Source organism: Ursus arctos, unplaced genomic scaffold (genome assembly GCF_023065955.2).
Source record: "Ursus arctos isolate Adak ecotype North America unplaced genomic scaffold, UrsArc2.0 scaffold_5, whole genome shotgun sequence".
Lineage (NCBI taxonomy): Eukaryota > Metazoa > Chordata > Mammalia > Carnivora > Ursidae > Ursus > Ursus arctos.
Window position 1 is genome coordinate 89,755,648 of NW_026623067.1, and position 22,101 is coordinate 89,777,748.

Below are 22,101 nucleotides of genomic sequence, written 5' to 3' on the forward strand. Positions count from 1 at the left end.
AGCTTTCCAGCCGAGAACACAGATCCTCAGTCCAATCACAAGAAACAACAGACAAACATGGGATGAGAGCTTTCTATTTTTAAAAAGTGGAGTAGAACTGTATTCTTCCAAAATGTAGGACACCTCGGTGGCTCAGTCGGTTAAGTGTCCAACTCTTGATCTCAGATCAGGTTATGATCTCAGGGTCGTGGGATTGAGCCCCGGGTCAGGCTCCACGCAGGGCATGGAGCCTGCTTAAGACTCTCTCTTCTTCTCCCTCTTACCCTACCCGCCCACCTCAAGTGCATGCACGTGCTCTCTCCAAAAGAAAAAAAAAAGTTGATGTCATAAAAAACAAAAATGGTACAAAAAATGTTTCAGATTAAAGAAGATTAATTGGATTCTATGCCAGAGAGGGAAAATACTATAAAGGACATTATTAGGCTAACCAACAAAACTGCAATGTAGAAAGTAGATGAAAGAAGTATTATATCAACATAAATTGTTAAGCTGATAATTGTACTGTGGTTCTATCAGAGAGCATTCCTATTCTTAGGAAATACCCACTGAAGTATTTAGAAACGTGTAATACATGAGAACCCTCAAATCATTCAGAAAAGAATCGTGTGTGTGTGTGTGTGGGTGTGTGTGGGGGGGTGTCTGTGTGTGTGTGTGTATAGAGAGAGAGAAATGAAAAAGGAAACGCAGTGAAGTGGTAACAGTGAGTGAATATAAGTGGGTGAATGTACATGACCGTGTTCTTTGCAATGTTTTAAATTTTTGCCACTTTTTGTAAATTTGGAATTATTTTCATACAAAAAGAATATTTTTAAATCTATAGTTGCACTCACAATGTGCAGGAACCCCTAGCTTATGTGAGCGAGGGCTGCTGGGCTGCTGATCAACAGTGACAATTCCCGGCCACCAGGACTTCCTGTGTACTCTTCTCAAAGAGTTTGGCCAAGTGGATCTAATTACTTGTGGCCAGACTTGCCAGGAACCTTTTGGGTCCTCATCCTGTCACACTGGGTAAGTTTAGGCTGAGGTTAGTTTCATGATGTATTATACATAAAAGTAATCACAGCCTCACTTTTTTTTCATTTATTCAACAAATGTACATGCCAATCTCGGGTAGGAAAAGGGGGCCAATCTCTTAGGCCTTAGGCCAACCTCTGGGCCTACTGCTGGGGACTGCACCCTCTTCCTGTTGATGAAACCAAGGCATTTGGGTATGATCCCAACTCCTCCTGAGTTTTCACGAAAACATTCCATCTGCTACCCATCGGAAGCAGTTTTACCTCTTCAGTGCCTCCCAAATCTGCGGACTTCTCTCCATCCTTGTGGTGACTGCCCTCCTGTCACCTCCTCTGATCAGCATGTCTGCCTCCATTCTTACCTCCTCCGTGCTCCATGAGGCAGCCACTCTCCTCACAGCGGGTGAGGCTCAGGGCTGGGGGAATCACCCAGTTCCCCACCCGTGCTCAAGTCCCCTAGCCACACACAGGTAAGAGAAGCCCTCTTCCACAACAGGTGAGACTGAACTGTGCCCTGGGACCATCTCACTTCCCTCAGGCCTTCTACCTCCACCACCAGCAGAGATGAGCAGACACAGAAAACCAACCCTACTCCCTTCAGATCCACAGCCTCTCCACCTTCATCTGCCTTGAATCCACTGGACCCCATCTTATTATCCTCTTTTCATCTCCAGCCCCGAAATGATACTCAGCAATTCCCCTGGTTTGTAGGCACCCCCCACCGCCACCCAACTCCTGAAACCCTTCCTTCGTGCCCTCTGGAATTCATGGCCGATCATCAGTAAAATCTTGCCCCTCAGTCTGCACTCTTACACTGCCTTCACCCTGGTGTGCCCAGGGAAGCCTCGCTCTCCCCCAAGGACACTGTCTTAACTGCAGTCCACGCTGCCTCTTGTCCCCAGTGTCCTCATATCACCAGGCCTGAAAGTGGAGAAGACTCCTGCTTGTTCCCCAAGGCCGCTTTTGGACCATTCTCTCCTTTTCCCCCTACAACTCCCAGCTTGGGATCTCATCAGATTCCACCCCCTGCCATCTCTCTGGTGGCTGTCATCCTTGAAGTCCTCTCCTTCAAACACCAAAGCTGCTGCAGTCACAGTCACACCTTCCATTACTACCCATGTCTTAACTACTGGAAATTTCAATACGTAGATAGAAACAATGCCTCCACCACCCAGACACCTCAGTTCCCTGAACTTCTCAATGCCGTTGTCCTCCTCCCAATCTCAGCCACTCACTCCGGTGCTTGCGACCCCACAGCAGGGCTCTCAGCTTCAGCACTACTGACGTGTGTCCTGTCCGTTTATGACATGCTGTAAAATGTGCAGCAGCACATTCAACCTCTACCCTCTAGATGCCAGAAGCCTCTCTGCCCTGTCCAGCACTGTGACAACCAAAACTGTCTCTCCATGCTGCCGAATGTCCCAGGGGTGTGGGATGGGGGAAGGAGGTGAGAACCCCTGCCCAATAACTTCCCATTTACAATAGTTGAAGCTCCTCTGTGATCTCAATGCCTAGCACCCAACTTTCTGACCACCACCTTCTCTCTCCAGCTTACTCCCTCCAGCTCTCCACCCCCAACAAGCTTTCAGCTCCTCCAACCAGGACCTCCTCCCCCCCAGGCCCCACCCCTCTTTCATAGTTCTTGCTCTCTTCCTTACCCAGTCTCAATTCGATGATAAACCACTGAATTGGCTCCCCTGCCTCACCAGATTTCCTGGCCCTTCTCTTTGTACTATTTTCTTCACAAAACCAACTCTCCATTTGCTTCGTGTCTGCACCAGCCCTGCTGGATGTGCGTGGGGAAAAGCACTCCATGAGTGGGCTCATTTTAAATTCAGAACCCTTCGTACTACCAGCCTATCACAGGATATCATCAAACCACATGTGCCTGGTCTATTTTCTCTCCAAAATTACTATTACATACCTTCTGCTTCCTTCAGACCCCACCACCTCCTCCCCAACTTCAGCCTCAGCTAATGACTTTGATACCTAGTTCCCTCAAAATAGAAAGCAGAACAATCATAAGCGAACTACCCACCTACCCTAATCTACATTCCCATGCTCCATCTTCATGCCTGCTAACCAGAGATGAACCGTCCTGGCCGCCCTCTCAAACCAACTCCTGTCGTCCACTCAAGGAATATTGTTCCAGCAATTCTCTCCCCTACCACCACATCATCAAATGTTCATCATATATCGGATCATTCTTGTCAGAGTATACATGTGCTATTTCTTCCAACTTAAAAAACTAACCCTCTTGGGTGCTTCCCCTGACAGCCATCTTCCCATCTGTTCCTCTTGGTGCCAAAACTCCTCAAAAGAGTGGTCTGCATTTACCCTCTCAAGTTCTACTCCTCCTATCCCCTCTTTTGCTTTTTTCTTAATTAACATGCATCATGGGGGGGGTCATTCCCTAATAATGGACTCCTCTCAGGGTGTTTTTCTTTTTCTTTTTTTTAAAGGTTTTATTTATTTATTTGTCAGAGAGAGACAGAGCACACGCAAGGGGAGCGGCAAGCAGAGGAAGAAGCAGACTCTCCCGCTGAGCAGGGAGCCAGACAAGGGGCTCGATCCCAGGACCCCTGAGATTATTACCTGGGCCAAAGGCAGACACTTAACCGACGGAGTCCCCCAGGTGCCCGCCAGGGTGTTTTTCTTGCATTCAAGTTCCACAGTAAAGATACATGACCCTCCATGTGATTCTCCAGGGTGCACAGACCTAAGAGTGGAAGTGCTGAGATAAAGCTCGCTCTTCAATCCGCTGAAAATGGTCTTATTGATGACCTCCTACATTCCTAAATTCAGCAGCCAATTCTCAGTCTTCTTCTGATTTGACATACCAGCATCATTTGACATAATACGTGATTTTTAGTTGGCAAAATTGGATACAATTAGTATTCTTCTATCTCCCTGGTTATTGTTTCTCAGCCTCCTTTTCTGGTTCTTCCTCTTCTTATCTGTACTCATTTTCCTAATGACCTCACGTAATTCATGGCTCTGAATACCAGGATGTGTCAATATTGTCAAATCTCACTATCCTACCCAGACTTTGGTCCCAAACTCTGGACTCATAGAGCCCACTTACTAAATGTCTCCACTTAGATGTCTAGCAGAGATCTCAAATGCAACATGTTAAACATGGGACCCTTGATCTTCCTCCCCAAACCTGCCCCACTCAAAGCCTTCCTCACCCCACTGGATGGCAGCTCCATTCTTCCTGCCTTTCAGGCCAAATACTTTTAAGTCACCAGGACTCCTCTCTCTCATACCTCCCCACATCCATGAAACCATATAGCTAAATCCAGAATCCAACAGTTTCTCAGCACTTGAAATGTTGCTACCCTGGTCTCAGCCACTATCCTCTCTGTCTGGATTTTTTATTTTTTATTTTTATTTATTGATTTATTATTTCTTAAGATTTTAAGTAATCCCTACACCCAATATGGGGCTCAAACTCACAACCTCGAGATCAAGAGTTGCCTGCTCTACCGACTGAGCCAGCCAGGCGCCCCTCCTCTGCATTTCTTAAATAAGCATTAGTTGCTCAATGAGTGAAGAGGCAACCATGCTCACTCTCTAGGAATTCAGTGAAAAGCAACCATCTGATAACAGACTTTTAAAAAATTTAAACCCCTCGTAATAAACACATATCCTTAAAACCAAGAGGTAACACGTAAGTGGTGGAATAGTGATACTTTGATTAAAATCAGAAACCAAAGATGCTTTATATTACTCAGTCACTTAACACTCATCTATAAGCTATGACCAACACTATAAAATGTGAAACATAAATTACAGAAATGAGAAAATAAATTATTTTTCCTTGCAAATGATATAATTATATACCTACAAAAATTTATGAGAATCAAATTAAGAACTCTTGGCTAACACACAAGAATTCAGCAATGCAGCCAGATTTCAGATCAACATAAAATTCCATAGCTTTCATGTCCGCCAGCAGAAAACAGTTATAAGATCCAACAGGAGGAAAAAATTGACCCACAAAATTAAGAAAAAAAAGGTCAAACACGTAAAACTAAAACACAGTATCAAACACTGTGCAGGCAAATGCGAATAAATATAATAAAAGAAGAAATGCTTATGATATGATAGCAAATATAAAACCTGTGTACAGAACCATATAAGGGATGACAAGTATTCATGTGTGTACAAAGGTACATATATTATACATTCGTGCTAACAGGGCAAAATCTGAAAGGGACTGCCACCAAAATAATAATCTTTACCTCTGAAGTTTAGTAAGTAATTTTCATTTTCTTCCTTATATTTCCCAGATTTTCTACAATCATCATCGAAGACCTTTATACCAAAAGTTTTTATTTTCTGGGAGGTATTATTGAAGTCACAATTCCTATTTTGAAGCTTAAATAATCTATAAAAGTATTTATAATAATTAGCTGCTGAAACTGTCAGAGGAATAAGTGTTTACAAAATCAGTTTTTAGTGGCAGCCAACTATTTGTTGCTCTCTCAAAAATGAATCACTGGGGGAAAAAATGTATCGCTGAACTCATTAAGGTTCTGTCTGAGAAAGAGGAGATTGTTACTTGTGGGTGCAAAGGAAGAGATAAATATTACATGCTAGTACATTCTTTGTATTTATTCAGATATGTTGATGTGTTTTGTTGCACACAGTTACTATTAAAAGTGGAACTAGACAGTGTTAGTGGCATAGCATGACACCAAGAACAATCTTTTATCTGTAGGACATTGCTGTTCTTTTGGGAACTGAATCTCTGAATTTGGCGCCAACGGCACTGAGCAGACTGAGTTAAGTCTCTCTGACCGGACCAGTGGAGCAGAAAACCAGAATAAGCATTTCAACCATTTTTCAAGCTGACTATGATTACTGGTCCAGGTGATAGGTTTCAGGGGGCTTTTATATTTAATCTATGATTACAGTTAGGTCTCCATAATAATCAACTTAATTCTACCATTATGTAAATCATTGCCTCACAGAGAGATACCCTGGTGGAGAAAGAAGACAGACTGCAAAGCAAGACCACTCAGGAAATGGAGTGCTTTGGATGAATGAATGAATGAATGAATGAATGAATGAGAAAGAAAGAAAGAAAGAAAGAAAGAAAGAAAGAAAGAAAGAAAGAAAGAAAGAGTCCCTTTGTTTCAAGCCTGAGTTCAGCACCTTGCAAGAGATCGATGACACCAGGCTGATGACCGAGGAACATGCGTTGTCTCAGGCAGCCCCCCAACACCCACTCCTTTTACAAGCTGCAGAAGGGACTGGGGCAGCTCTCCATGTGTAGGAAACGAGGTCACACCACGGAGACTGCCATTAAAAAGAAACATGAAGGACACCTGGGTGGCTCAGTTGGTTAAGCGTCTGCCTTCGGCTCAGGTCATGATCCCTGGATCCCGGGATCAAGTCCCGCATCCAGCTCCCTACTCAGCACGAGGTCTGCTTCTCCCTCTGCCCCTCCCCCCACTTGTGCTCTCTCTCTCTCAGATAAATAAGTAAAATCTTTTTTACAAAGTAACATGAAAAAGACCAATTTTGTTGTTTTGTTTTCTCCTAATAATGAAAAATCTAAGAAGTTGAAAGTTCAAGTTAGCTGCAACTTTACCAAATATTTACCCGGAGGCAGAAGACACTTTAAGGTACACTAATAATAACATAAAAATAGTTGAACAAAGGACCTCGTTCACAAAAATAACTTAGGGATAAGGGGGAAAATGACTATAAATAATAGTAATGCTTCCATGAAAAGTCTTTTTATTTTATTATAATATTTCCATTAAAAACACGAAACAGTTTTTTCAACACGTTGAACAGACCTTACTCCTTGCATTAAGTTATGTGAAACCAGTGGCAGGACAGGAAGAAAACCATATAGCCCTACTATCTATTTAGCTGTTCTACTTTTTGGATGATTTTAATTCAATCTTACAGCTCATCTTTTAAGATTGATGAGTCTAATCAGGAGTTGAAGAAGACTATAGACTGTTATGAACTACTATAAGGTGTTTGGACTATCATTTTTTTTTTAATCTGGAATTTCCCCTCCTTACAAGTTAAAACTCATTTCAAAATCTAATTTAATTTTATCAATAAACGGCAGTCTGTCACAGTTCAGGGAGGGGTCATTGTATTTTTTTTTCCAGAAAAATGAGGTTTTCTGGTGGACAGTACATAATCTCAGTGCATCAGTTCACTGATCGTTCCACAGACAGTGTGTGAGCACCTGCTGCCTGGGAGGCCTCTGCCCGATGCCACGTTGCACCTGCGGCCAACCCCATTCCTTTCCCATGTCTCCACGTATAGATGCGGAAACGCAGGCTTTACTCATCTCCTTTTTACAACAGACTTCTCATCAGAAAGTCAATTCAATACCATCCGCTTCAGTTTTTGGTCTACATAAAGTCACTACCAAATAGACAGAGGATGGATTCTCGTACATCCTATTTTCACAAATCTATCCTGTAAATATGGATTAGAATAGTAGCACTTTAAGGGAGCATTATTTTCACAGACAGATTAAAAGGAAGCTTTCACATCCTTGCCTTTTTGGGCACACTTTCTTAAAAGCCACCTGTCAAGGCATGAATACACCTCCAGTCTCTGACAAATACTGTGCCCATTACCTAAACAATCCTGGAGGACACTGCCAAGTTGTAGGGGAGAAGGTCAGTATTTTTGCACTCTTGCCTTACACGCTCCTTTGAAAGCCTCCAGAATTTCCCATCCCGTTTATCTACCTTGCTCAACTAGGGAGAGAATAGAAGTGTGACTCCCTACAGGGCGTTTAATTTACTTTGGGACAAGATTAAGACACTCTTTATCCTATATGCAGGCTGCACCCTTCTGAGGATATGAATCCTACCTTTATAGATAGTACTTTTAAGCAAATTACTCTAATAATGATAATCACCTCCTATTCTCTCTTGTGCCCTAGAAAGGGTTTTTTTTCTCTCTTTGCTAAAACTAAAGTGACATTTCTCCATAACCAACTCATTCATTTTTACTCACTTCCCTTTCCCTTCCTTGAGAAGAAGTTGTGCACGTGAGTCAATTAACCTGGTTCCATGTGGCTGCGGCTGGAGAAACACAGCAGTTTTACTTCACAATGTCTTTTAAGTTACCCACGAACAGACAAGACTTCCCGTCTCAGTTAAGCGGAGCACTCAACAAAAACTTACATCTTTTCCCAGTACTCTGAGTTCAAACTGTGTCTCCTTGAAGTGAACCTTTGTAATCCTCGGCCTAAAAAACAAAGCAGACAGTGGTGGTGGTATAGTTTGTAAGAATTAATCCTTCACCCATTCAGAGAAGTTTCCAGTGGGAAAAGACTGGCTTATAGCAGCTCCTTTCTATACTGCTACAGTCCCTGTTGAGAGTTTCCTACAGGTCATTTCCTCTGGACCCCTTCCTGAATAAAACTCCACTCTTATTCTCCTGTGCTTCTCCAGCAGATACAGACCAGCTTGGAACAGACCCTCGGCCAGTGCTGCCTTCCCAGACACAGCCAGGGCTACAGGTACCTAGTCTTTCTCAACTCCTCTCCCATTGAGCATTAGAACTCAGAGGAGTCCTGGGCCCACAGCCCACCAGCACGCACTGGAATGGGTAGGAAACCCTGCTACACACAATTTGCATGGACAAGAGAGTCCAGAATCACAGTACCTAAAATTTACAAAGAAAATACATACTAAGATGCACGGGGAGAAAACGTATACCCAGTTTCACTCATTTATTTATCAACCACTGGAAATGTACCTGTTTTCTTTTCACTGACAAAGAAGCCCCATAAGCCGAGCACATACAGTGTATAATTTTAATACCAACTCTGCCCTCGAGTTATACTTACCAGAAATACTTCCCCACTTGTTTTTTATTCTTGTAGACAACAACACCAACTGGAGTTAATCCTAAGAAATACTCAGATTTGTTTTCTCCCTGCAAAAATAAGCATATACCTATAACTATGAATTTATTCATGTCAAAGCCCTTTGTCAAACTGTAGTTGGCCATACAAACGTGAGATGTTGCATTAATCCTGGGGCTAGTTTTCAAAAACATCAGCGTAGAGAGCTAGCGAAGCTATGATAGTATGATTCGTTTTTTTTCAAATTTTTACTGAGAAGTTTTGTTAGTGTATTCATACTTGTAACTGCAGTGCATCCAAAGAACCTGGGCTACGAATCAGACCCCTGATCAACTCAGCCCACATGACATCGACAGCGTTGTTCACCCCCCGCTGCACATGAGCTAGCATCACCCGTGCAGCTCACTCTGCTCGTGCTCGGGTGCCACCAAAACCAGCTAAATCAGAATCTGTAGTGAAGGGGCCCAGGTATCCAAAACACAGGAATACTCCAAGTGATCTCCTGTGCAGCCAAGGACTGAGAACCACTGGCTTCTATCAAGAGTTCCTTCCCAAGGGCTCATCTTGATCTTATTCTCAGACATGGATAATCACGAAGCTGGGTTTACACCACCACCCTTCTCCAGAAAGTTCAGGCAGCTGCCCTCAGGTCCACATTTGGACTTTCTGACGTTTCTATCATGCTTCTTCCTATTTCCATTTGTGACTTTAAGACTACTCAAAAAGGTTAAAAATACCATCTCTTCTGGTAAAGACTGAAGACCCCTTAATTTCCAGGCAATGATAAATCCTAATTAAGAAAATGAGATTCTGAAATGAAAAAGTCACAGAGTGGGTATGAAGGACAGACACATGTCTGTATGAATTATTTCTACTCTAAGGTCAAATCACAGCCTGCAAAATCATATTCCCAAGGAACATAAGACAACTGATGTGTTTTGGGAGAACACCAGCTGTTGCCCACTTTCAGTTCTAAAAATTCAATCTTAAAGGAATGTATCTAAGATTCTAATGAATCCAGTTCATTTGTTATAAATTCCTACCATCCACAAAAGTGTTTGTGAATTAGGGTAAAGATTACACAAATGCAGAAGCATTTTGCAGAAGATTCTCTCTTTACCCATTTCCTATGAAACACATTCCCTTAAAAAACTAAAAGCCTGACAAGATTAATGTGGCTAGAAAGGAAAACAGTAACTATTCCACAAAGTTTTAGAGGTGTTTTCAAATGACAGTAATATAGAGCATTTAATGATGTGATGAGATTGGAAGCTAAAATATCCGGGAACTACTACTTCCCCCTAAACCACGTAACTATTGCCATACTAACAGTATACCCAGGGATGCTTCTGACTCTTTACGAATAATGAGATGATTTCTTGTTTTAGGGAACTCTGATGTGCAAAAGACATACTGAGAAATGAATGCATGAATGAGTTATTTGCATTACAGTAAGTTTTATCAGGGCTCCTTAAAAATCACGTTCCATAATTTAATTGACATTGTCTATATACGATCTTGAGCAATTGATTTTGTATGAAGAACAAGGCACCCGGCTCATTCTCTCAAATCATCGAATTTGACTACTGCTAACTAAACTCTTATAAAATGAAAGGCAATGACATTTCAACCTCACTGGCAAAGAATTATCAATTGAGAGAAGTGGCTTCAAGGTGAAGACATGGACCCAGAACACTTAACACGGATTCGGTATAACTGTTCACTGACTGTATTCAGCAAGCTTTCATCCATCAGCTGCTAAAGAAGAATCCCTGTGAAAATATTTCTATTAGAGCAGTGGCAATAACTGCAGTAGGCAGTGCCCCCAGTATCTAAGAGCCTGCATGTCCCACACGGAACCACCAACAGCCGCACCTGTGCTGGTGCCCAAAGCCCACTTTTCTGGAAAGTGATTTCATGAATGTTTTTCAGCCATAAAATCTCTTTTTGGAAAATCCTCCTGTTTTCTGTCTAAAACAATCAGTTATAGACCAATTTTAAATGGTTTTGACGTTTAGCTAAGCCCTATGGAGCTGTTATCCAGATTGCGTTTTCAAGCCCAGTTAATTGTTTTCTACACATGGAAACATAATCACAGACTTTTAAGCAAAACTCATTAGGGTTGAATCCATGCAAGAGATTCTCTGTGTTCGAAAAACACAGATGAAAAAGTATCATCTGCTTGCTAAACAACAGGACTGCGGCATTCTTCTGGGAGTTTTGGTGACTTTTTAAGAAAAATGTCATCAGCTTAAAATATCCTGTGTTAATTAAATGTTACTCACATAGACAGGATGGAGGTCCACGCCATACATCTCCAGCGATTTGGCAGTCCTCAAGTAATTCAGCTCTGCCTCAGAAGGAGCCTGACCCCTACACCAAGCATAAAAACAAAAAGCCTCACTTTACTAATAGCTACTGCACTTGTAGGGACTGTAAGCCATCTTCACTCTATTCACTGGGAAAACAAATAAGCCTTTGTGCTAATGCAAACTTAAGTCTTTGTATTTCAAGAAGTCCCTTGCCTTCATGGTGACAAAATGTTACACTCTGAGCTGATACTTGAATTAAGTTAATTTCATTTACCAAATCTGTTTTTGCTCAGTATAGCCAATCCCAATGTCTCAGCATATATTAAAAGCTCTGTTTCAGAAACCCCTAGAGATTGAGAATATAAGCACTGGAATTAAAAAGTACATCCTTTACAAAGAGTACAATGTCTCCACACACCAGCCGCTCTCCATCAGGAGAAAAAGGAGTCAGAGTAGTAGTGGGTAGGGAAAAGAGAAGGGGCTCCCCAACACCTAGCTGCGGTCTCAAGAGCATCTTCTGAGCACATATATAGTTTGAAAATACGTTAATATTTCTAAATAATAAAAATACTTATCATTTTCTTAATACAAAGTATAGAAATCATCCCAAAATCTTCATGGTGATAATATTCGTAAATGGTATTCATTCCTAACAAGTGTGAGCATCTGCCAGGAATCTCCATGGATGAGTGGGACTGTGTGTGTGCGTGCGTGTGTGTGTGTGCGCGCGTGTGTGTGCAACAGAGAAAGATAGAAATTTTTTTTTAAAGATTTTATTTATTTATTTGACAGAGAAAGACGGCCAGTGAGAGAGGGAACACAGGCAGGGGGAGTGGGAGAGGAAGAAGCAGGCTCCCAGCGGAGGAGCCTGATGTGGGGCTCGATCCCAGAACCCTGGGATCACGCCCTGAGCCGAAGGCAGACGCTCAACGACTGAGCCACCCAGGCGTCCCGAGAAAGATAGAAATTTTTTATTTGTTAATAAAAAGAGCTATGAATTTCTTTTAACTACTAACTCCTACTTTGAGGCATCCCATGTTTCCACCATCATACCTTGGAAAACCCAGCAATATACCCTAATTTTGAAATCTATGAACCATGTTCATTACAAATTAGACACAAGAAAGTTATCAAATCTTGATCAAGCTTTACTCTCTTTGAAATAATAGTCACACTGTCAACACCATCACGTAAAACATGTAGGCCCTTTACCCAAAGCTCCTTGATAATTTCAAAAATGTAATTGTACTCTGAAACTCCCAGAATTAGTATTCTCCGAATATGCCAAACACACTGCCCGTCATAATGTCATAACAGGCACTCTCTAAGCATCTACTTCAGCGAAACCTTAACATGAAAGGCTCTATAATCAGGCTGGAGAGCATTCTGGTGCGTGCTAATACAAGATGGGAAGCCTGGCTCCTCTGATTGCGATTCAGCAATTGACTTCTGCTACTCACTGAAACAGATCCTTTAGGCAAACATTTTTTGTTGACCGGATTAATTCTACATTTTTTTTCTTTAACTATAATAGATCTGAAACCAAGCAAATTCAAGAGGGAATGTTACATAAGAGGCAATAAAGCAAAGTTAATCAGTATAGAGGATTTAACCAAAATAACTATAATTAAATTATAACTTCAATGCTGCAGGCCATTAACTGAAAATCCTACTAGGGGAGTGTGTCTATTCTCAGAAGTGCATGTGGTGCTAACATAATATCCTCCAAGGCTCCACACTGGTGTCATCATGATTTCCACATTCATTGCTATAGACTGAATAGGACTTTGCTTATAACTGCGAAGAATTTACATACTTAAGACGGACCAAATCCAGACTACATTAAGGCTTTTGTGGCTATAAAATATATTTATAGCTAGAAGAATAAGTTTCACAAGGTACTGGTGACTGAAAAAATAGAAAACTGCAAAATACAATATATATAGAATGACTTCACTTACATAAAATCATACATACATAAATCTACACAAAATAAATTTTCTCTTTGGGAATTTATGCATAGAGAGGGGTCCAAAAGGCCATTAATCAAAAATATATTGACTTTAGGTATTGGGATTTATTCTCTCCTTTACATTTTTTAAATTGTTTGGGTTTTCTATGAGCATTTTAGTGTTATAAGCAGAAAAAAACTTAAAAAATACTAGAATGTTCAAGGCACAGGTGAAGAATTTATCATTCTAGAAACTTTTCTTAGGACTGCCAATAGCATAAGATGATAGTTGATAGATGATGCAACATAAGACATGATTTTTTCTTCTGGCTTTGAGATACAATTGACATACAACATTGGGTAATTTTAAGGTATACGATGTGTTGATTTGATACACGTCTATATTGCAAAATGACTACCACCATAGGGTTAGCTAACACCTTCATGCTGTCACATAATTACCATTTCTTTTTTGTGGTGAGATCCTTTAAGATCTACTCTCTTAACAACTCTCAAGTATATTGATGGTCCTTGAGGGCATTACCGTAAGTGAAATAAGACAGAGATATACAAACACTATGATATCACTTGAGGTGAAATCTAAAAAAGCCAACGTCATAAGAACAGAGACACAGAATGGTGGTTAGCAGGGACTTGGGGGGATGGGTTACCAGGGAGATGCTGGTTAAAGAGTATAAACTTAAATACAATGAAGTTTTGGGGATCTTGTTGATCCCCAATTAACAAGTTGATTATAGCTAAAAAAAAAAAATTGATTCTTACATTAAAGTTTTATGAATCCTTTCTATGGCTTCTTCAAGTTCTTCCTTCTGATCAGGAACAAACCGGTACTCTGACACATAGCCTGTAGTATGCTTATATGGGTCATAATCTCCAAGCTCAGCTACAAAAGAAATTGCATTTTTTTTCATTTTAGAAAAATATTCCTAAAAATATTTTAAAATGCTCCTATCATGACAAAACATTTTCTTCAAAGCCTTATTAGTAAATTCATACGTAACTAATTTTAGTAAAAAACTCTCATAAGCATATATGAATGGTATAAATAAAATTTTGTCTTAAAAACATAAGTTCTATATTTTTGCTTTCTGAAAGACTATAATTATCATCATTTTCATTTCAATTATTCTTACCAGACTCTATGAAATAACATGTTGTAAACAGAATTTAGAGTACATATATTAGAAATGCTAGAGGCAAAAACAACCAGGATGCCAACATATCCTCTCAGAAAATGACACCAAGAGATAGATCATATAATTCAACATCTATTTGCCCCAAACAGTGGTCATGGATACTTAACAAAATGCTGTACCTTGGTTTACACAAAAAAGCAAAATGAAACCAGAAAGCCCATTATATTATATTTATTAAAATTTTCCTCCCTATGTTAATCCACCTTCCAAGTCCAACCCAGTTCCTCTATGTGACATTCTTCCCAGGGTACCTTTTCTAGACTATTTCCGGTCTGCGAGTGCCACAAAGGCAAGGAGCATACTGTCTCACTGCCCCCATACCGAGCTTGATTCCTAGAAAGGGCTCAATATTAATGAGTGAGAACATCCTCAGCCTCCAAAATGACAACGCAACCTGGAGCTGCCCCACAAGGTTGCCATATTGATGCCAACAGATGAAGCGCCACAAGGGCCACCCCTGAACTGGCATCGTCATCTGACCACGTGGAGTGTCCACAACCGCGGGCTGAGAGCAATGTGATCTCCGAGACATAACGGCTCAGGGGATCAACAAACTAGGTGGGATGTAGAATGGAAGGGATTTTCAGACCTTCCACTTAATCAAGGATCAACGCCACTCCTGTGACTAAAACCCCAACGTGACCTATTACAAAGGATAGGTAACTGGCTTCACTTTTACCTCTTCTGAAAAGACACAGATTAAAACTGGAATTCTGACTAAAATTTTGTTTAGGGAAATGTCATTTGATAAGAATTTTAGTACATAAACTTGCTTAAAAAGAAAAATTTGGTTTTTTCTCAGTTAGCTAAAGCGGAACCTACACTGGACGGCATATGCTCCCAGCTGAGCAGCGATGTTGAGAGGGCAAGGCAGCCGGCCCTGAAGGACATCTTGCTTCACCTGCAAGAAAAACTGGTATCTACAGGAGAAAGGGAAAAAAAGAGATTAATGGTATCTTACACTACCCAGACTCTGATAATCACGGCAACAATCGATCACCTTTAATGAAAATAAAGCCACTTCTGTCCATTAGTGAGGGAGCTGCTGGGTGAACAGGAACTATTTAAATACAATCTACATAAGCAACATAGGGTCATGGCTAAAAAGCACAGGCTCTCAAGTTAGACTGGCTGGACTGCCTCCCAGCTCTGGTACTCACCTGGGCAGCTGGTGACCCTGTCCCACAGCCCATCTCCTCACCTGCAGAACTGGGACAGGGAAGTGTCTATCCCTCATAAGGTTAATGTGGACGATACTACAAGCTACTCCCCAGATTCTCATTACTGCCACTGTCACAACAACTATGACATGGCCTTACTGGGAGGAACAAATCATAAGGACCTAACCCATATGATGTGTTACAGGGTCTAAAATCATGGATACAGGACAGAAAGGTCATCATAGCACAATTCCATCAATTCTCATGCCCATTATCCATGGCTTTGCTCATTCCATTTGCTGGAAAAAAAAAAAAAAACCCTCTTATAACAGCACCATCCACTGCTCTAAACATTGTAAATATAATAACTCATTCCAAGTGTTTTACAGACAATAACTTACGTAAGACTTTAAAATAAGGTCAGTACTATTATCATCTCCATTTTGCAGAATGAAGACTCTAACAGACACAAAGAGATGAAGTAACTTGTCCAAGATGTCACAACTAGTTAAGTAGCAGGGCCAGAACTGGAACAGAGGCAGTCTGGCCCTAGAACCTCTTAATCAGGATGCCATGTAACTTTGGCTAGCTTCCCCTCCCCTGCCCCCATTCAGTCTTTCAGCCTGGGCGGAGATTTATGAACCAACACAATGAACCATCAACACGGTCCTTGGCTGCCATCACCTACGCACGCACGCACGCACGCACCAGGCTATCATTGTGGTTTCTCTTTCTTTGGAAGCCAACTCTTGATGTCACTGGGAAGGGCAGAAAAAGGGCAAAGGAAATGAATTCTAAAAATCAGCTTTAATAAGCTTCTCTTCCCCAAATGCTTACAACCAAAGCCCATAGTAAGAAAAACCAAATGTTATATGCTACTTATTACTATTTCTAGAAGACTGATACCAAGTTTGATTATATCCACAAGCTTAAGAGATAATCTATGCAACACCCTGTTTCTCCACTGCCCACTTCAGTAAAAAGCACCACAGTCTCCAGATATCCAAGTGAGAGAAACCTACCAATAATGTGTAACCCCCGGCACCCACATCCAATCACTGCATCTGTTATCTTTTGGAATCCGCACACTGCTCTCCATCTCCTAGCCCAGCTCACTAGCCCCTGGATTTCTAAAACCTCCAGTGTTCTCCCATCATTCATACTTATCTCCCTTCCAAACAACCTTCCCAAGCAGTAAATGAAATCCTAAAGAGAAACACAGGATCATGTCACTCCTTTGACAAACAGACAAAACCTTAAAAAACTTCACTTTACTTTCAGAATAAAGTTCAGATCCTTAAGAGAGCTTGTGGTGTGCGCAGCTCGGTCATGGAACGGCTTCCCTGGCCTCCTCTGCAAATGGGCTCCATGGCCTAGAGCCGCCTGCGCAGAGGCCCTCGAGGGGTCACCTTCCAGGTTTCCTCCAACCCACAAGTGACAGCACGGCAGCCTTCCCCTCCAGCAGCTCGCTCGTGGCCACCTGCAACTATTACCAGCTCCGCTTTCCACTTCCAGTTAACAGCTCCTGCGAAGTTCAGGGCATCCTGGGAAATCCACCCCTCACCACCCTGGTCTCCCCCACGCCGACCAGGGTCGATGGTGGGCAAGCTGCTTTTAAGGGGAGTCCACTCTCCAATTCATGGCTACACCGCTGGAGTCCCCGGAACACTCGGAATCTCCCCCAAGCCTTCAGTGGCACGCTTATCTGTGACTTGGCTCTGGAAGCTGTGAGGAAGCAGCCTAGTGACCAGCCTGGGAAAGCCGACCCCGGGCCCCAGTGCTGAGTGGCCACCACCAGCCCCCAGTCTTCAGGAGACGCAAAGCGCATCAGAGACCCTCCCTTCCTTCCCTGTAGACTAGGCTGCAGCAAGCAGGAGCTGGGTTCTTCCATAGCAAAGCACCAAAAAGTAAGTTGAAAGAACCCCAGATCACACTCAAGCCTTCCTGACACCCTGTAAACGTGTGCCTTGCACCAAGTGTAAAATAAACTCCAAACATCTGGGGGGGGGGGGGAAAGAAAGAAAAGAAAAAGAAGAAGCTTGTAAGACTTTTACTTCCTGAGCCCAATCTCTTGCCATTAACCAATGACTACCCCCACTCCCTAACTTGCATTTACTCTTCTAGCCCTACTTAACATGGCCCAAATGTTCATCTTGGATATCAAATCCACTTTGTTATAATCATCTGTCCTCGTCTTGAAGAGAAGAGCAGAGTAAAGCATTATTGGCAGAACGTAAATGCAAAAGCTTATAAACTGAAGAGACATTTTGCTAGAATTACTACTGCTTGTTGGAAACTTAACATTTAGCTACACTCTCTTTCTCTATTGTTAAGTTGGAATTTCTTTTCCTGAAGTGTATTTTTTTTTTTAGGAAATGGGTCACAGATGCATATTTGTCTTGCTCTATTAAGACTTTTATAACATCTGACTGAACAGTCAAATCGCTTGCCAAATACAGAAACAGAGGGACCTAATCCCACAAGAGTTTGCTTCAAAGGCAAAGGCAAAGAAAAACAGAGGGAGAAGAAAAAACAAAGAGCTGAAACAAAGAGAAAGACAAACAGATACAAAGAAAGAGGGACCCTATCCCATCAGGGATTGTAGCCTCAGTATATAGGTCTGGCACATAGTAAATGCTCAATAAATAGTTGCTGAATTGGATGGCTATATAAATGAGCAGGGAGACAGATGGCTGAAATGGAAAAAACTGAACATTCTTTGCTGTCTTTGAGAAATTCACAAAGAAAAAGAAAAAAGGAATCTGTTCAAACTTCCCTGGACAGCCTGCCTTTTAAAGATACCAAAGATCTTTAAGTCTCTGCATTAAAAAAAAAAAAAAAAAATCCACTAAAATCAAGACAAGTAAACCATTTTTAGTTAAGAATTTGATTAATCGTTACCACAACAAGCATATTAGTTTTTTTATATGACAAATTTATGATACAATAAAATCATATTTTCATATGCTAAACAAATACTTTATCATTATGTTAGGGTCTATTTTTAACTAACTGTATATAACTTATTTTGTCCATTTTACGGGACTTAGGGCAAAATTTAGTATTTTATTTAAATCACAGATTTACAGTTGTTGAGTCTTTCCCTCTGTCACTCTGATTAAGGCTATGATTGGATGCTTGAGCCCTTGTTTATCTCTGGTTTTACTTAGGGGGAACCTACATCCCAGTTTGCCTAGGACGGTTCTTGTTTATGACTATTATACATGCCTAAGTATTAACAACTCTCCTCGTCATTCTCCAAAGTGTCAGGGTTTGGACGATCAATTGTAGTGTGACCCTACTGGAGAAAAAGGAAACGTTCATTCATCTGACGTTCACTGAAGAGAGCTGACTTGACGCCAAGAATGCACAAGCAGTTGAGCACCATTAACAACTTAACAAGAATCAGAGGCAAGAAGAGTGGCAAAGGAGGTCTGCTGAGAGACGGGGCAGAGAGACCCCGTTCTTCCCACAGCCCAAACAGAAGGTTCCCTGAGATCCCGAGGCCAGAGACACGCTTACGCCAACACACCTAAAATGTAACTTCCAGTGCCCTGAGCCCCTGGTGAGGAAACTGAGCAACGTGGGGACAAGCAGAAGTTGGACTTCAATGCCTGCTGAATCTGACAGTGGAGAATCTGAGAGGAGAGTAGCTACCTACACAGAAGGCAGGACTGTTTTCTGCCTCCTACCCAGAGGGAACCTCGCATGTGACAGGAGCCCAATCATTTTAGAGCAAGCTTAAATGTGAGGGACGGGGGAAATGGTGTGTACGGCTTAAGGAGAAAAACAGTAGAGGAAGCACACACTAATGCTCAAGAAAACGTGACAAAACCAGGAATAACACTTTCGCCTGAAAAGTTTAAAACGAATGATTAAAATACAGGAATAGCAATATTATCAGCTTACATTTGTATAGTCCTTTAAAGTTCCCAAATTTCTCTTGCATCCATCCTGGAATGTGACCCTTGTCTTAACTCTATGTACTGAGAACCATTATCTTCACTTACAGAAGGAGAGAGGGGACTCTGGAAGTAAACACGTAACTGCAGGTCACTCAGCTGGTAAAGAAGCTAAAACAAGCTAATCTTCACAAAGTGAAAAACAGGGGTTAACTTATTAAAATAATAAGATTCAAAAAATAATTGATAAGCTTAAGGTCAGTCACCCCCCAAAATACTGTAAAACATGACAAAACAAAATAAAAAGCAAATACCTATTTTTAGAAACTAAGAAGTACCCATTATGAACACGCCATTTGGAATATTCTTTTTTGGAAAGTGTTCTTAGATCCTTCAAAGTTCAGAAAGATTTCAATGACATCACAGATAGGACAGTGTCCACAGAATGGGCAGTCTCTCTGTCCTCTCTTTCTGGAGGACTGAAACCCTCCCTTTGGTCACCTTAGTACTCCAAGCACTGGAGCACAATGCTCCAGGTAGTTATTAAATGAAGGTAGGTGAGTGAGTGAATTCTCACTCAAGAATGTAGGCAAATTCAAGAAATGTAGGCAAGAGGACAGTTGTAGGAGAATTTATAATTAAATGAACAACTACACCCAAAAAGTTGTGATTGGTAGATTGACTTTAAACTGGAAGACCCATCTCAGGGCTCCAAGCTGGTCTTTTCCTCCCTAATTTTTGAACCAATAACTTGAAAACATTAAATACTTATCATTAATTTTACTTTACATACCCCTACCATCTACCGACACTTACATTTTCATGTTACAGTCAGTACTTGGCATGTATTATCTTATATATTCCTCTCATCATTTTTTCCCCCTTGCCCTCATCATCTTTGTGGAAAAAAAATACTTAATTAACTTCTTTTTATAAATGAGAAAACTGAAACTTTAAAAGTTTACATAGTTTTTTCAAATTTACACACCTAGTGAGTGGCCGAGCAAGGACACAAACAGCCTGACTCCAAAGTCTGTTTTTGTTTTTTTTTTTTTAAGATTTATTTATTTATTCCAGAGAGAGAGAGGGAAAGAGAGTGAACAGGGGAAGGAGCAGAGGGAGAAGGAGAGACTTCCTGCTGAGTGGGGAGTCCAACACAGGGCTCAGTCCCAGGACCCTGAGATCACGACCTGAGCCAAAATCAAGAGTGGGATGCTTAACCGACTGAGCCACCCAGGCGCCCCTCCGAAGCCTGTCTTCTTAACCAATATGTGTGCTACGCTTATCAAGTGTGTAGAGGATACAGAGCTACAAGTGACCCAGAATATGGGGAAGCCTGTTGTAATATTTTGAATCAGAACTAAAAATAAGTTTAACAGATACTATGAGGACACAGATTATTTAAAGGGCTGGCAAAGAGAAGACACATTAGATTTATTCTGCACAGACCCAGAAAGAAAATCTGGTACTGAGGAGAGAAGCTGCAGGGATTTCTCATTGAATTTCCTATCGTTCTGCCAGGCAGTATGGTTTCCTATCTTAAAAATGTTTACAAGGAAGCTGGCTGAAACATCAGGAATGTTCGATAAAAGGTACAGGTCAGGGTACATGAACCCTAAAGGAGGAATCCTCCTCACACTCTCCCAATCTTGTTTATTTCAGACAACTTTTTAGAGCACTTAGCAACTACGCCAAGTTGATATGATCGTATTCACTTCCATTTTTTCATGGTCTGGAACCTTATTTTCCTGTGTATCGCATTCACCTCCAGTGTTTTTTCCTAAATACAACACCCTCTGGAATGCTGCATCTAGTATGATGATATACATACTTGAGAAGATGCACGGCTACCATATCTGTAATTTAAAAAAAGGAAACAAACTAGAGAGCCATCCCCAAGGGCATGGTTAAATAAATTATGGAATACTACACAGGAGTAAAACAGATGGGTTAGATGGTGAAAGAGTCTGCACGATATGTATGAAACAGTATGATTATCAAAAAACTACATATATGGAAGAACAGACATAAGCATGTTTACCATAACATTATTTTTCATATCAAAACTTATAAACCACCCAAGAGCCAATACAGTGTAGGCTAGAACAATATTCCAAAGAACTGAAGCAAGATAAACGTTCAACTTGCAAATGCTGGCCTAAATATACTTTTCCTTTAAGAGCATATATTGGGAGATGTGGGGTTTTGGTTTTAGTTTCTGCTATTGCCAAAATTATCTCATGTAATTGGCTCCTTTTCTAAGGTTCATTATGCCTACCCATTTAAATTAACATATTCATGCAAATTAATGACTTTATCTTCAGGACACACTAAAAATAAGTATTTAGTGATATCATATTGAATGCGTATTTAACTTACCTAAATTCAACTATATGTTTTGGGCAACAAAAATAAATTATTATAGATCACAGCCACTAGCTGGAAGTCAACAATGTAATCTAGCTCTTAACTACACGATCTGCTCTAATATTTGAGGAAAAGCAGGTTACAGTGAATATGCTCTGAGGTTGTACATCACACACAAATCTACGTATTCCGTTAGTGAGCTGGCAGCAGATTCTGTTCATTAATATTTGGTGAACAGATTTAAAATAATGCATTATAAAACACTCTGGAAAACGGTGTGGAGGTCCCTTAAAAAGTTAAAAATTGAGCTACCCTATG

The 22,101-nt window shown here is 41.1% G+C and overlaps 1 protein-coding gene across 2 annotated transcripts in view; it reads right to left on the reverse strand.

Annotated features, from left to right (window-relative positions):
- EPB41L4A (erythrocyte membrane protein band 4.1 like 4A) overlaps positions 1-22,101 on the reverse strand; it is a 239,004-nt gene that overhangs the window by 84,711 nt on the left and 132,192 nt on the right. For both annotated transcript variants that reach the window (XM_057307352.1, XM_026498459.4), the window contains exons 5-9: positions 15,177-15,274; positions 13,921-14,041; positions 11,160-11,247; positions 8,857-8,945; positions 8,189-8,252 (exon numbers count right to left, since the gene is read on the reverse strand). In XM_057307352.1, coding sequence (XP_057163335.1) covers positions 8,189-8,252; positions 8,857-8,945; positions 11,160-11,247; positions 13,921-14,041; positions 15,177-15,274 — 460 coding nt within the window. The remainder of the gene's footprint in view (positions 1-8,188; positions 8,253-8,856; positions 8,946-11,159; positions 11,248-13,920; positions 14,042-15,176; positions 15,275-22,101) is intronic.